The following is a 14144-nucleotide window of genomic DNA, read 5'->3' on the forward strand; positions in this document are numbered from 1 at the left end:
AATGATCTCATGCAACTTGTTCAAAAATGGAATGATCGCCTTATGCAACACGGTCTCAAATTCAATCTGAATAAAACTGAGTTTTTGACGAACAATCCCCATGAAATAGGTGAAATCACTGTCAGCAGCAGTGACCTGCCCGGAACTGAGCAATTTAAATATATCGGGTCAATGCTATCAGCCAACGGAGAACTGCGTTATGAAATTGCTTCACTCATTGACGCAGCCTGGATGAAGTGGTGTTCCACTACTGGTGTTCTTTGTGATCGGCGTATCAACGAACGTCTCAAATCTAAAATTACTGCAGTGTCGTCTATCTTGTCGCACTCTATGGTTCTGAGTGTTGACTTACTATAGAAGGCAATGAACGGGGTTCTGCGGTAATGGAGGCGAAGATGTTGCGTTGGACTAGCGACGTGACAAGTTTTGATCACATCCGAAATGAGGATATACGCAATCGATATGGAGTTGCACCGATCGTAAAAAATTGCCAGAAAGGCATCTTCGATGGTATTCTCATGCAATTCGCGCTAACTGGAATTCACTTGCTAAGATTGGTCTGAATATCGAAGTGGATGGACCAAGAGGCCGAACGAAACAACGGTGGCTTGATACGCTGGATGGGGATTTGAAAGCCTCGCGATTGCATTAGAGATCAAGCTTTTGATAGAACCAAATGGCGCAACTGATCACGACGAACCGTCCCCTCTTGTAAACGGGATAAAGGCTGAAGAAAAACAAGCGTTATCACAAGAGTAATTTCCCCATATTCATAATTAGTAACGTTCCAGTATAAAACAACTTAGAAATATTCTTAAAATTATTTTTTTTTTTGAAGCAACTCCGAATAAATAAGCCGCATCCAAAGAGACTCGACGCAATATTACATTGAGTAGAAAAGAAGGAACAAGCCGTAAAGTCGAAAATGTTTATAAAGTATATTATTATGAAATCGAAATGTTACAGCGTGTTTAAATTTTTAATGCGTTTTCCTCAAAATCGGTAAGCAGTAGAACTCCAGAGTTTTTATCCGATCAAGTTGAAAATATAGCTGTAGCTTTTTCATTTGATTATCTAGTGAAGTACCTACGATTTTAGCAATTAGTCAAGTTTTTAGTTTATTTTCCAAAATTCCCCATTCTTACAAAAAATCCTAAATTATAATTATATGAACTTCTTTAGTGAAATGAAAAAAATGAAAAAAAATCTATGTTCCCAGATAAGGATCCCAGGGGCTTCTACTGCTAATATCTTGTATCAATAATAAAACTTGCTCAATCGATTGGTATACTGGTTGTGTATTATAATTAAAAAGGGGGGGGGGGCTATAAAAAGATATATGCTTATTGCTTGTCGCGGTAGGTGGTAGTAATATGGTAAAGAGCGTTCAAAAATTTTAGGTTCAGCCTAATTTTTCTGCGTTTTTTTTTGTTTTTGAACTGACTTAATTAAAATATATCTATATCTTCTGTTATAACAGAATAATACGTGCCGAAATAGGCAAATAGAATTCTCGAAAAAAAGTTATCCACTTTAAAAAAATATAATGTTGGTAGTAATGTTCTCTTACTCTTATAATAGCTGTTGTAAGTACTATTATTTACTATTACGGCAACTATTATAACTTCTACCAAGTGTAAAGTTTTTTTTCAATATAGGCAAACGATTTAATTTGTCAGAAACGGAATTGGCTAAAACCGACATTAAATCGGGTAATAGTTAAGATTTTCGGCAAATCCACCAATGCCATTAATAGTGATTTGAGCGAGAAGACGTAGTCGTCTAATATATGTCAGTTAACTGATTTAGTTAAATTGTGTACAGGGAGCAAAATTGCAATCCGGACACCGTCGGCGTCGTAACAAATACATAAGTCATCAGAAAGGGGGTAACGGCATGGGTAACTTGGTATTCGTGGAGGGGAATATATATGCGAATAACTACATCGCAATTTAAAAATAGAATCTGCATGCCAGCGCACAGAAATCGGGTATTTGTCAAACATTCAGGATATGTCAAGTCAGTGACTCGACACATATCATAAAGCGTGAAAAACACGCATGTGATAATGTTCAATTGCTCGAAGCTACTAAAAAACCTCTCGACAATATCGGGACCGCAATATAATTGAAAATTTGCGAGATAATGCTGACGATAGACTTCGCGAAGGACCTATTTTGAACAAAAAATTTTTGATAGAACGTCTTCTCGAATCATGGAGGAAAATTCTAGTCAAAAACGTCCAATGTTTGGTCGAATTCATACCATTGGCCAGTGAATGATGTATACGATCCTTTTTCGTTAGTTTTCTCCAACTCCTTTTACCCTCTTTCTGAACATTTATATACTTTGGCGGAGAATCATTAATGATTCAGGCAAGCAAGATAAGATGGGCGGTTGTCTCGAACGAAACGAACAGCCAGAACTACTATGTGTTCTAAAACATCATTTAAAACCACACTTGGAAAGTATTCGAGCCGTTCAGCTGACTTTTATGCAGGACAATGTAGCAATTTACCGCAACAAGTCAACCATGGCATAACTTCCAGCAGCAAATATTATTACCCTGGAATGGCGATTTATTTCGCCCAATATGAATCTGATATTGAAAATATTTGGGGTATTATGGTAAGAACCGTTTATGATAATGCCCGACAGTTTTCTACGGTCAACAAGTTTACCGATCCGTGAGGCTTGGGAGAAAATCAGTCAAAATATCATAGATATTGAATGAAGGATTTTTATAAACGGCGGGCGTTGGACCTATTAATTATTATTCGTTGTTATTTTTGTGTCTATTGTACTGAACATAAAACTAACAGTCACATGCTTTTCAGAACAAAGAGGATGACTTCTTTCGGAATTTTGATTTCTTCCAAATTTTTCAAACATGTTTTGCACAAAAATAGGGCCAATTTAAAATTTTTGGGCACGTTGTTTCACACTTTAGGGAGCTACCATTTTAATGCATCACCTACCCATTTCTAATATCAAATAACTGAAAAAATCGAATCACAGCGTCAATCATCGACAGTGACGGTTGCATGCCTGAACTGGGTTGATCGCTTACACCCCTTCCATAACAGCAATGATTGTATTGTGTATGTACCGTTGGTTCCTTCTCAGGTAATGGTAAAGTTTCTAGCTTTATAGACGTATATATGTATATGTTTGGCGCCTTCGATATTCTAGATGCAGAAAGCGAGAGAGCGACCAGTCAGACTGGGAACCTTGGGCGCTTCTGCTTGCCTCTTTCTCCAAATGGAGAACCATTTCGCCAGCTTTCATGATTTGATGAGATAGCAAGCAAATGTCATCAACGTACTCTAGATATTTGAGATATTGAGAGTCCATTGAACCTCTCCATGTCCTCCAGCCAAGGCAGAATGAATAACGTCATCGATAACAAAAACAAAAAGTTTCTGGCACCGATACTGATGCAGCCATCGCAGACTCCACTTTCGACTTCAAATTATTCTTCACAGCACCATCGAAAGGCTTACGACTACTTGCAAGCTTTTTGTGATGCGGCATATGGTGGCGAAGTCGTGGCTGTTTGCACCGCTTTTACTTCCCTCACTTAAGCGATACTTCCTGCACTTTTTCACGGTCGTTGACTACTCACTGGCGGGATAAGGAAATCATCTCATTATTTACATTTAATTTAATCGCTAGAAACACCACAGGAATACACTTAGTTGGATGAAGTGAACTATTTAGTCTGTATTGGAGCAGAACATAGCATTCTTATCGATATTGGTATATTTGGAGTTATTCTAAGCAATCCGCCCCAAATGTGAATGACTATGCGAGATAGTTATCTTAAATACTATCTTTTTGTGAAATAATCTGGAAATTCTTAAAAAACGGAAATTGACTTCCAATCCAATTCCAATTTTTTTGCTCTAAAAACCAAAATACTTTTGGAAATGAATGCATTTTAAAATACTCAATGAACATTCCTAATACATTTCGAAAGTCATCTCTTCCTGTGTGAAATTTCAAATCAAAATCATGTGACTAGAAAATTATTTTCGGATTCACATTTGCATATTTTCCTCCACGAAATATGACAATAAATTGCATGCGTACAAATTTATCTAGAGTGTATAATAAAACATCTTTATTGTGGTATCTCCTCGCTAAAAATAAGGTGAAAGCCCACGCGAATTTGTTTTAAAAGAAGATTTTTTACAAGAGCGTGTCATGATCATCTAGTGCACACTCTCCAGTGCTAAAATTAATCCCCCATTCGAATCCAATGAAGTTCTTAATCTCAATGGCAATTTATGATTATTGCTTGGCATAAATAATAGTACAAGCCGACCATTTATAATGCAGAACATGCTCCTGCCTAGCCGTTGCATATCCAAGTGGTTTATTGCATTTTAGGAGAAGTTACTGCGTCGAAGCAAAAGCTTTTAATTTTGTAATATAATTAATAAAAGTTGGAAAATGATAAGCCTCGTGGCACGCGTGATCCAAACGCAGACGCGTCGTCAACAAGCTTTCGCTATGGCATTTTCCGTGAGTTCTTCTGCCAGAGGCCATGCGGGAAATGTATTTGTTTGGGACTAATTGAAGGCAAGGGGAGGGGACAGAGTATGCCTAATCAAAGTCATCAAGTGGGTCGACAAACTGGGTAAAGTGAGAATAATTTTTAATAGAAGAAAGGAAATGGAGTCTAGCTGCGAATTGGCAGATTAGTACTTGTGTAAATTAGACGTGATTCCGAGCTGGATAGTCAGATCGTCATGGAACTACACAAAGAACTATAGATAACGTAATATTGCCGATAATCAAGGGGTTTTGATGCGACCGTGCTCTGGGATTTTTGTTGCTGAGGAGATCTAGGCTAAATTTGAGTCATTTTAAGTCTGGGTACCAGGTGAGCGTTTGAAACTGTCTGGTAAGGGGGATCAGTGGGAATACCCCACACTCATGAGTCATGAATAATTTAATGCCACTAGGCCTCTATCAATTTAATCATCAATTGTTGCCTTGGATTTTAATGCCAACATTTTACCCATAGCAGGAGACCTCATCATGAGAAGGTATAAATATATTTCCCGGTCTACATCTTACTCATTGTTAACTTTCCAGCATTAAAAATATTGAATTATCAAGGAACGATGTGTTTCTGAAACATTTGACTGGCATTCTTATTTCATTACTGATCAAAATGTATCTATTGTTAAAAAATTCATTTGCACAACACTTTCGAAAACATGTAGAATGTGGGAGTAAAGTTGCATTCATGCTGCTTTTATGCAATATGCATTTTATAGCCTTTTATTAGATATATTTATCTATTGGAGTAATTTTCTAGAAATACTGCATAGTTTAGCCGTTATTTATGGTTAATAAAAAGTGTTAATAGAAGTTGTAGATTATTTCATGTAATGAAAAAATGAAGCACAATTCTCACAGTATGTTTCATGAACATCATATGCATGATTTGAAATAAATAAGACTGTTTTTGCTTCTCGGGAGTAATATTTATTATACTCGCAAATACCGATATTTTGGGAACCACTTAGTAGCACTGATGAAGGAAACAAGCGGTTCCCGAAACACCGGTGTTTGCAAGTATAATAAATAATCATCATCATCAACGGTGCAACAACCGGTACCCGGTCTAGGCCTGCTTTAATAAGGAACTCCAGGCATTCCGGTTTTGCGCCAAGGTCGACCAATCCGATATCCTTAAAAGCTGTCTGGCGTCCTGACCTACGCCATCGCTCTATCTTAGCCAGGGTCTGCCTCGTCTTCTTTTTCTGCCATAGATATTGCCCTTATAGATTTTCCGGGCTGGGTCATCCTCATCCATACGGATTAAGTGACCCGCCCACCGTAACCTATTGAGCCGCATTTTATCCACAACCTGACGGTCATGGTATCGCTCATAGATTTCGTCGTTATGTAGGCTACGGAATCGTCCATTCTCATGTAGGGGGCCAAAAATTCTTCCTAGGATTCTTCTCTCGAAGGCTGCGAAGAGTTCGCAATTCTTCTTGATCATTGTCAAGATCATTGTCTTGTACAGTAAGAGCTATGGTGAGACGTTTCGAGCGTAACAGTTTTTGTAAGCTGAAAAGGGCTCTGTTGGCTGACAACAACCGTGCGTGTAAATAATACTAGCGAAAAGTAAAGAGAACTCTTAACTATTTCAAATAATTGCTAGAAATACCGGCTCAGCAAAAGCGAAAATTAGCGGGTTCGGGACCGGTTGATGAGGTTGGCAGCTGATCAGCTGGATGCTGCGCAGGGGACCGATTTTAAATTTCATGAAGGAGAGTTCGGTCGTCGTGGCTTGACTAGAAGTTCACCTTCTGGATAATTATGATTGATTGTTGGTATCAAGGTGTTAAGCTTTTCATTTAAAATTGTGACGATCATCGGAAAATTTCTAATTGCTTATAGTCGATATAATTTCCACTTTTGCAATGTTTACTCAAAAAGAAGTATTGCCCAAAAACTTTGCACCATTCGGTGCCACCTATTTTTACCCATTCCCAAACGATTGTTGACGAACAGTTTGTAAGGGTATTTTACAGAAGTGCGCAGAAATAGTAAACTATGTAATGCGAACTCTTTAGATCTTTCGGTGATATTCAGTAGCGTCCCCAGGGTCCTTTCGGAGTATAACAGCAAAGACTTCATACTGCCGATCGTGTCACTATTAACCACATATACATACATTTTTTTTTAACAAGATTTTTTCGTTAAATAAATGAAACACGTTGACGGAGCACATTGATGGAGCTTCAATAGCTTTTAGCTTTGCGCGATGACTCTCTCCTCTTCGTCGTTTCCGGCCATTCAGGATGGCATTTGACCATGTTTTTTTTCAAAGCTTGTTTACACATACATATTACACAAAACCTGTTGAACTCGAAGTGACAAGTTTGGGGTTTTTGCCTTGTTTACTAATAGTTTTGGGATTTGATTGATCGATTTTTGAAATATAGTAAAATGCTATTATTACCCTTATTTGAGCAGATATCGTAATGGGTACATCCCCCCTCCCTATGAGGCCTAGATTTTGTATGGATTTTTCGGTTGGATAGGTTCTGAGAACGAGACCTTTTTCATCTGTCGGGTACATCTTTTGAGTCCTCACTCCCTTGCGTTTGATCCAATATCAGAAATAAGATCATTTTCAAAGAGAACTGATTTAGCTCATTGATTTGATACCCGACATGACTATATTGTGTGGAAAAAAATTTACTCTCCCCTTTTTGCACAAATGAAGAGCTGACCCCAAACCCAACATAAAATCACGTAACTCGTTGCATATATGGAATAAGGGATAATATAAGGTATAACTCTGGGCAGCTTGAATCCAACCAGTATTAACAAAGTTATAGAAGGTCAAAGTCTTGCGTTTCGTGTAAATTGTACTCCAAAACGTGTATGATGTCATCATCGTATAAAGTCAACTTATATGAACGGCGGGCACCATGGGGGCATTCTCGTTTTTCTTTTTAATTATTTGAATTCAGTATTAATTACTGAAGATAAGCATGTGTAAGTACCAACTGAAGACGAGGGACAACTGCTGCCACCGCCAAGCATGGAAAAAGCAGTGTGTGCAATCCATCAGTTTAAAAATCACACGTCACCAGGAGCCGAACAAATTACACTCGAACTGGTTAAATACGGAGGCGACCAACTACACCATCAACTGATGCTCAATGTATAGGACAACAAATCATAGCCCCAAACGCCCAAAACATCATCGGCCCTTCGCTCCAGGCAACAGATCAGATGTTCCTTCTGTGGTAAGCGATGGAAAAACTGTTGGAATATGGCCATCAGTCAGGTCAGCTCCCCATTTAATTCAAGGTCGTCTGTAATACCATAGCCAGGGTGAAACTGTACATGACCATGAGAGAATTCGGCATCGTGAAATTGATAAGACTAACTAGGCTGACCCTGACCAATGTGCGAGGTCAGATAAAAGCAGCCGGATTACTTTCGAGACCATTAAACAACATCAACAACAATCTAAGACAAGGTGCGCCATCATGCATCCTCTTTAACCTGGCCTAACCTGAAAAAATTATCGGCGGTGATGAGGTACCATCCTCTTCAAGTCCACCCAGTTGGGCTATGCCGACGATATTGACACTATGGTGAAAACAATCCGATATGTACCAACTGCCTTCATCCAGATCGAGCAGGCAGCGCGAGATCGTTGGCTGCACACAAATGAAGGCAAGTGGCATTTCGTCCGACATCTTGAGCTGTACATCAATGAAGGCAAGGTGATGTACATGGTGGCTATGTCAGCACTAAAGAACATAGACGCAACAATTTCAAATCGGACTGGTCAAATGAGAACAATAAAGTTGTTGTTGTTGATTCCTCCTATTTAGGGTAGAAAATGGCAAACAAAGAACAGCTGGAACGATGAGATCCGCGCACCGTTGTTGGTACTCAATAGAGTCTATTTCAGCTTACAAAAGCTGTTCCGCTGGAAACGCCTCATCATAGGGTAAACGCTCTTATCGTACAATGCTGTATTCCTCGAAGACTTGAGCTCTTAACAAGAAGAAGTGCAAACTTTTGGCTGCGTTCGAGAGAGGCATTCTCCCCTACAAGAGGATAGAGACGAAATCTGACGAATTTGGCTCAATAGGTTGTGGTAGGTCTGTCATTTAATCCGTATGGGTGAGAATAATCCATTTCGGAAAGTCTATGAGGGCAACATTAATAGTAGAATATGAAGATGAAGCAGACTCTGCATCAGATGGAGTGATAGCGTAGGTCAGGACCCCAAACAGCTTTTATGAATATCGAATTGGTGGTCCTCTTTGCTAAACCGGATACCGGTTGTTGTGCCGTTGTTGATGATGATGGCCTGATCAAAAATTTAACTTAAGAAGTTGACGGTTCATTGCAATCATCAACGTGTTCAAGCAAAGCGAAGCTGCTGGGATTGACGTTTTCCCAGCGGACCTGTTTCCAGCAGCCCCTGTATTTTCTGCAAAGCTTCTATTTACGCTTATTCGGAAATTTTACTAATCTGAGCCCTTTCTGTGAGGAGTGGAAAAAAGGAATGATTGCTGCGGTGTTGCTGCAAATATACATAATTTTGAAACATAGAAGTGTATTTAGAGTGATCTGTATAGAAAAAGTACACCCAAGAAGCTAATAGCTGTTAGATCTAGATTTCGGTGGAATTTGAAGTCCAAATAGAGGTCTAACTAGGCAACATTCTATCAGTGATACTATTTCGCTTGTCATTGATGACTTGTCACTTGTTACTTTGGCTGGACGTGTAGGATGGTATCTATTTCAATTCTCAACCGGCTATGCATTTTGGCTAGTTGCCTTTGGATGTGGGGAAGGAGGCAAGGAGACTTAGACTGAAGATAGACATGCCGAAATAGATTTTTTTTAGTTAAATGGATTTTATCGTATTATTTTCTTTGTGTTAGAATGTGGGTTTCTTCATAAACACCTTTCCACATATCATCCTAGAGAAAATTTTATTTTAAGCGTTAAAAATATTAAGTTTTTGCCGGAAAAACATCATTTTCCGAAAGCGTTGCTTTTATTTTTTCACCAAGAAAAAAGCCATCAAGGCTCATCAAATGCTCGTCGAAACTAACGTCGATAATGCGCCTTCAAGAAGGACTTGTCAAGAATGGTTCCGCCGCTACAAGCCGGGAGATTTCGATAACAATGACAAGGGCCGACCAGGGCAGCTAAGAAAGTTCGAAGATTAAGGCTTGGTTGGATGAAGGTTCGACGTAAATTCACGACACCACTTAACGTCATCTAAAAAGCCGTTTCACTTCGATTGCAAATTAATGGGAACATTCGGAAAAAAGGAGTCTAGGTACGCTATTAGTTGGCGAAACCCAAGAAAGAACAAAAAAAAACAAATGCGCAACTCTTGCAGGATAGGTTCCATGCGAAGACGTTTCATTACCGTATCATCACTGGAGGAGAAGTAGGTGTTCTACGACAGTCTAAAACGTTAGGAATCGTCGGTAAGCCCTGGACAGACGACAACTTTGATTGCAAAGTCCAATATCCACTGGAAAGAGTCTTACTCTGTATTTGGTGGGACCAGTGCAAGATACTCTATTACGAGCTTTTTTAACCTAGCAGAATAGACGAGCCGGCACGACAACCGTATGTCGCAAAACCGGTCCAAGGGAAGTCAGAAGAGATCAAATTGCCAAGAGCTGATGAATGGATTGACTCCAAACCAGGAATATTTTTTTTTTAAAGGAGTTCATAAGTTCCTTGGTCTCGGAAAAAGCATTGCTATTAACGATAGAAATTATTTTGCTTGTTTTATTTTTAAAATTTATCCAATTTAATGTAGTCCAAAAAGCAAAAATAAACGCGAAAATTAATTTCTACATCCAATAGAAGATGAGCGCCATTATTACTCGAAACCTCCAAATATTCCATCAGCTCTTGTCTTCATCGTACTTTCAAGGCACTCTTAGCGCTATGACAATATCAAACGAAGAACTACGTGTGTCTTTCGATCAGATACCTAGGGATGTGCTGATGAGAAAACGAAAGCGACATTGGATAAGTTACACTTTGAAAATACACTATGTCAGGACAGCCCTGGAATTTCATAGCGCAAAGCAGTGGAAGAGAAACGCGAACTTCTCGGGAAGTCATGAATGGAACAAATAGGTATGTATCGCTAAAACCCGTTGACGAAAGCTCACAAGCGTGGTTGACGCGGTGCGCTTCACACAGGAATTAATGGCAACTAGTACAAGACAGATTCATTTACTTGAGAAGAGGTAAAGGCGTATTCATTACCGTTATAAATAATAAGACAAGTAAGTAAGTGTGTGGGCTCAATTCTCGACATGGAGCAGATATTAGTTGGTCATAAAGGCAACGGTAGAATACCCCACATTCAATACTTAAGAAAATTGCAAGACTCCTCCCATATGAACGGCCAAGTTTCCGGTTTCTGTTTTGTTTTCATTCCTCGTATTATGATAAAATTATTTTTGGAAGGGCGTGCAATCTAGATATGAATTTTCATGACTAATTTCCTTCTGGCTTGGGTTTCAATTGGAATTCTTCGACTGATAATTTCTATATAACAGGGTTTCTTATCTTATTTGGGCTTGGTCTTCGACCACATACTTTTCGGTATTTCTCATTTATAGATTACAATCGATTACCTTTTTATTTTGTTCCCATATTTGGAGTTCTAGGAAAGCATAGTCATGACTTTACAAAAATTTGATACTCGATCAGACCCGCTTTTCTTCCGCTTATAAGCTGTGTCATTTAGCTGCAGTTTGGCCTGATTGATGGCCCCTAATGATTGTGGAATAATATCTTTTAGGTGATAATAATATAACAAGCACAGCAGCTCCTCCTCGTCCAGGCGTATCCTGCCTATAACTTAATTGCATCTTGAGAGTTGATATTTATGGTACTGCAACGTTCTTTCCATTCTCATTTCAAAACTTGATCATCTCGACCCTACTCGGTAAAATTGAAATGTTGTCCTTCCAAACACATTGGCACACATGCTTTATTTTGTCACCTAGTAGCACATTGGTACTGCAGATACCATAGGTCTGTCGGGCGAATCAAATAGCCCCCATTTCGTGAGTCCTTCGTAATCGGTTTAGCGATCCCTTATAAGACTGAGGAATCTTTCAACTGATGCGTGCAAGCTGCACATAAAGTCTATCCGAGGGTTTCGACAGCGCAGTGGAATTATGCTTCGTATAGTTAATGAGGCATTTACCTTCAACCAGAATAATGGAATTGTTACGTCCAGGTTTGAAATTAGATAGCAAACAAAGCAAGCAAGTAAGAATTCTAAAAGTATGGAAAGATAATTTAAAGATAATTTTTAAGAGCATCGGGAGATTGCTTTTCGTGGCTACGGTAAATCTCTGCTAATAGTTCGGCGAAAACTTTTTCTGGCATCTGTAGTGTTCAAAGCCCCACTGGAATCTAGCCCGATCAATGTAGAAAACTCATCACAAATTAAGTTTGTAGGATTCATCTTTATAAAAGACGTTATCTCAATGGCATTTCCGTTACAGTGAATTGGCGTCGAATATGTTTTACTTTGCAATGATGTCCGCAGTACCTTACGGAGAACTCTTATCGAAGGTTGATGACTAGTATCTGAGCTTTTTCTCAAATGCTTGTTACAAATCCGGATTGCACTGAATCAATTACAAACTTCGATTACATGAAAATTCTATAAAATTCCCCTGAATTTATGGAGCCCAATACTGGGGACCAGCAGGTATCCGCACTATTGGGGAAAAACTGTCAAATAGTTTGCATGATGGAAGGAAATTTATAATTTGCAGTTTTCCCAGGTGAGAATTAGGCAAACATACTAGAGGAGGTAGAAAATCAAACTGGACTAGCAAGAACTTTATGACATGAGCTAAGGTTCCATTTGCGAATCTTTTCAGCAAATGAAGCTTCGGTGGATTTGTGGGGATAAAGATGCAACAAATAAATATTTAAAAGAAATTTTCATTTCTGACAAGCAATTCTAAATTGTTAAAATACAATTTGAAACCATTCATTCAACTATAATTGAAAGCAAGGCATGTCGTCCCTCTATTCAAAATAATTGTTTGTTCGCGGCTTTTAAATTCTAATTTTACTGTATGGAATCCCAGATAACACCATTCTCTACACTCGCGCGATTCTGCATGTTCAATCATTAGATACGCTGTTTCAATTTTCGAATTCGAATCGACCCTTGTGCATGGGGCAGCTGATATTTTATGACGCTTTGTTCATTTATGATATGAGCTTATCAGCTTGGTCTTCTGATTCCAGAAATTACAGAGGGGGTGTACCAATGCAGGATGCGTAGTTGCTTTATTCCAGAAAACTAGTGTATATTTCACGTTTCAAGATCTGTCTTAAACTTTTCCGTTTGACCTACTTATTTCGCATGAAACGCTCATTGTTCGTGTTGCACCTCAGCTTACTTACCTCAGAATGCAGCCTCCAATCCTTATACAATTTTATAACGTAATCCATTTTCGCTTTAAGCTTCCAGGCCTTCACAAATTTTTTTTCACTAGACAAATTCACTTCAAATGCTTTTGGAATTAACCGAACCAAGCATTGCAATAATATTTAAGCACCACTACGGAATCGTTGCTTAATGGTTTGGAAGACCTTCAACCCGAAAGATCTCGTCTTACTGCTTTGCTCTTGTATTTTTTATCGATTCATCTTATATTTTTAGTTGCAAAATGTATCTTGCACAGCACGATTGCACAAAGAACTGGTTGTGGGAAAGCAGAAAAAGAAAAGATGGAACTCTGCAAAGCACTTCCTTCAGCAAACACCGATATGCACTGTAGGCAATGAAGGCGCAGTGTCAGCCTTGCAGGTCTTACTGCTGATTGTTCTAAGACCTCCGGTTGATACTCGCGGAACTTGAAAAATCTAACGACTAGGTCGGTGGATACTTGTCGCAACCTCTAAGAGTCTATCCATCAACTGAATTTGAATAAAAATGAACGCGAAAGCTTCGTCGGCGAAGCCGGAGCCAAATGCATGACGTGTGCTGGTTATCGCTATGGGGCCAGTCAACACTCAACTGGGGCCAAGTTCCCACGTCATGAAGTCGAGTAAAGCTTACGCTTTACTGTAATTAGTATCTTAATTCTTCACATCACCAGGGTTTTCCGGCCAGTCAAACACCAGCGAGATCCACCAGAAATGCTAGCTTGGAGCGCTGAAAACAGACTCCGCGACCTGGAAACTTAAGACCATGATTTCTCAATTACTTATTGGTTGTGTACACTTTTCGGAATTGTTAGCACTTCATTAGATAAATCATTTTAGCACCTTCGATGACAAATGTCGCTAATCAAACTAATCAGAATAGAATCTGCTTCTCGTTTTTTCCACCTGAAGGATTTGTATCTTCGAGGTCAGCATACTCGACGGGGAAGATGGCCAGAACTTGAATATGTATGAATTCGCGCATTTCTCACTGATCTCATAAAACTGGTTGCAGGCCGGACATAAGACACATTCACTCGCCTGGAGGAAGGCGTTGTTGGTGAACCAGTTATTCGGGTGAACTTCTCATGCAAAAGATTTGTGAATCACGCAAATGATTTGCATACCCAGATGTTCTTCTC

General features: G+C 39.1%; 1 protein-coding gene across 1 annotated transcript in view; it reads right to left on the reverse strand.

The window, feature by feature from the left end:
- Window positions 1-13517, reverse strand: part of LOC119657457 (lysM and putative peptidoglycan-binding domain-containing protein 1) — a 67620-nt gene extending 54103 nt beyond the window's left edge. Inside the window, exon 1 of the mRNA XM_038064372.1 lies at window positions 12979-13517. Coding sequence (XP_037920300.1) covers window positions 12979-13026 — 48 coding nt within the window. The 5' untranslated portion in view covers window positions 13027-13517. The remainder of the gene's footprint in view (window positions 1-12978) is intronic.
- Between the last annotated feature and the right edge of the window lie 627 nt (window positions 13518-14144).

This window comes from Hermetia illucens, chromosome 5 (genome assembly GCF_905115235.1).
Source record: "Hermetia illucens chromosome 5, iHerIll2.2.curated.20191125, whole genome shotgun sequence".
Lineage (NCBI taxonomy): Eukaryota > Metazoa > Arthropoda > Insecta > Diptera > Stratiomyidae > Hermetia > Hermetia illucens.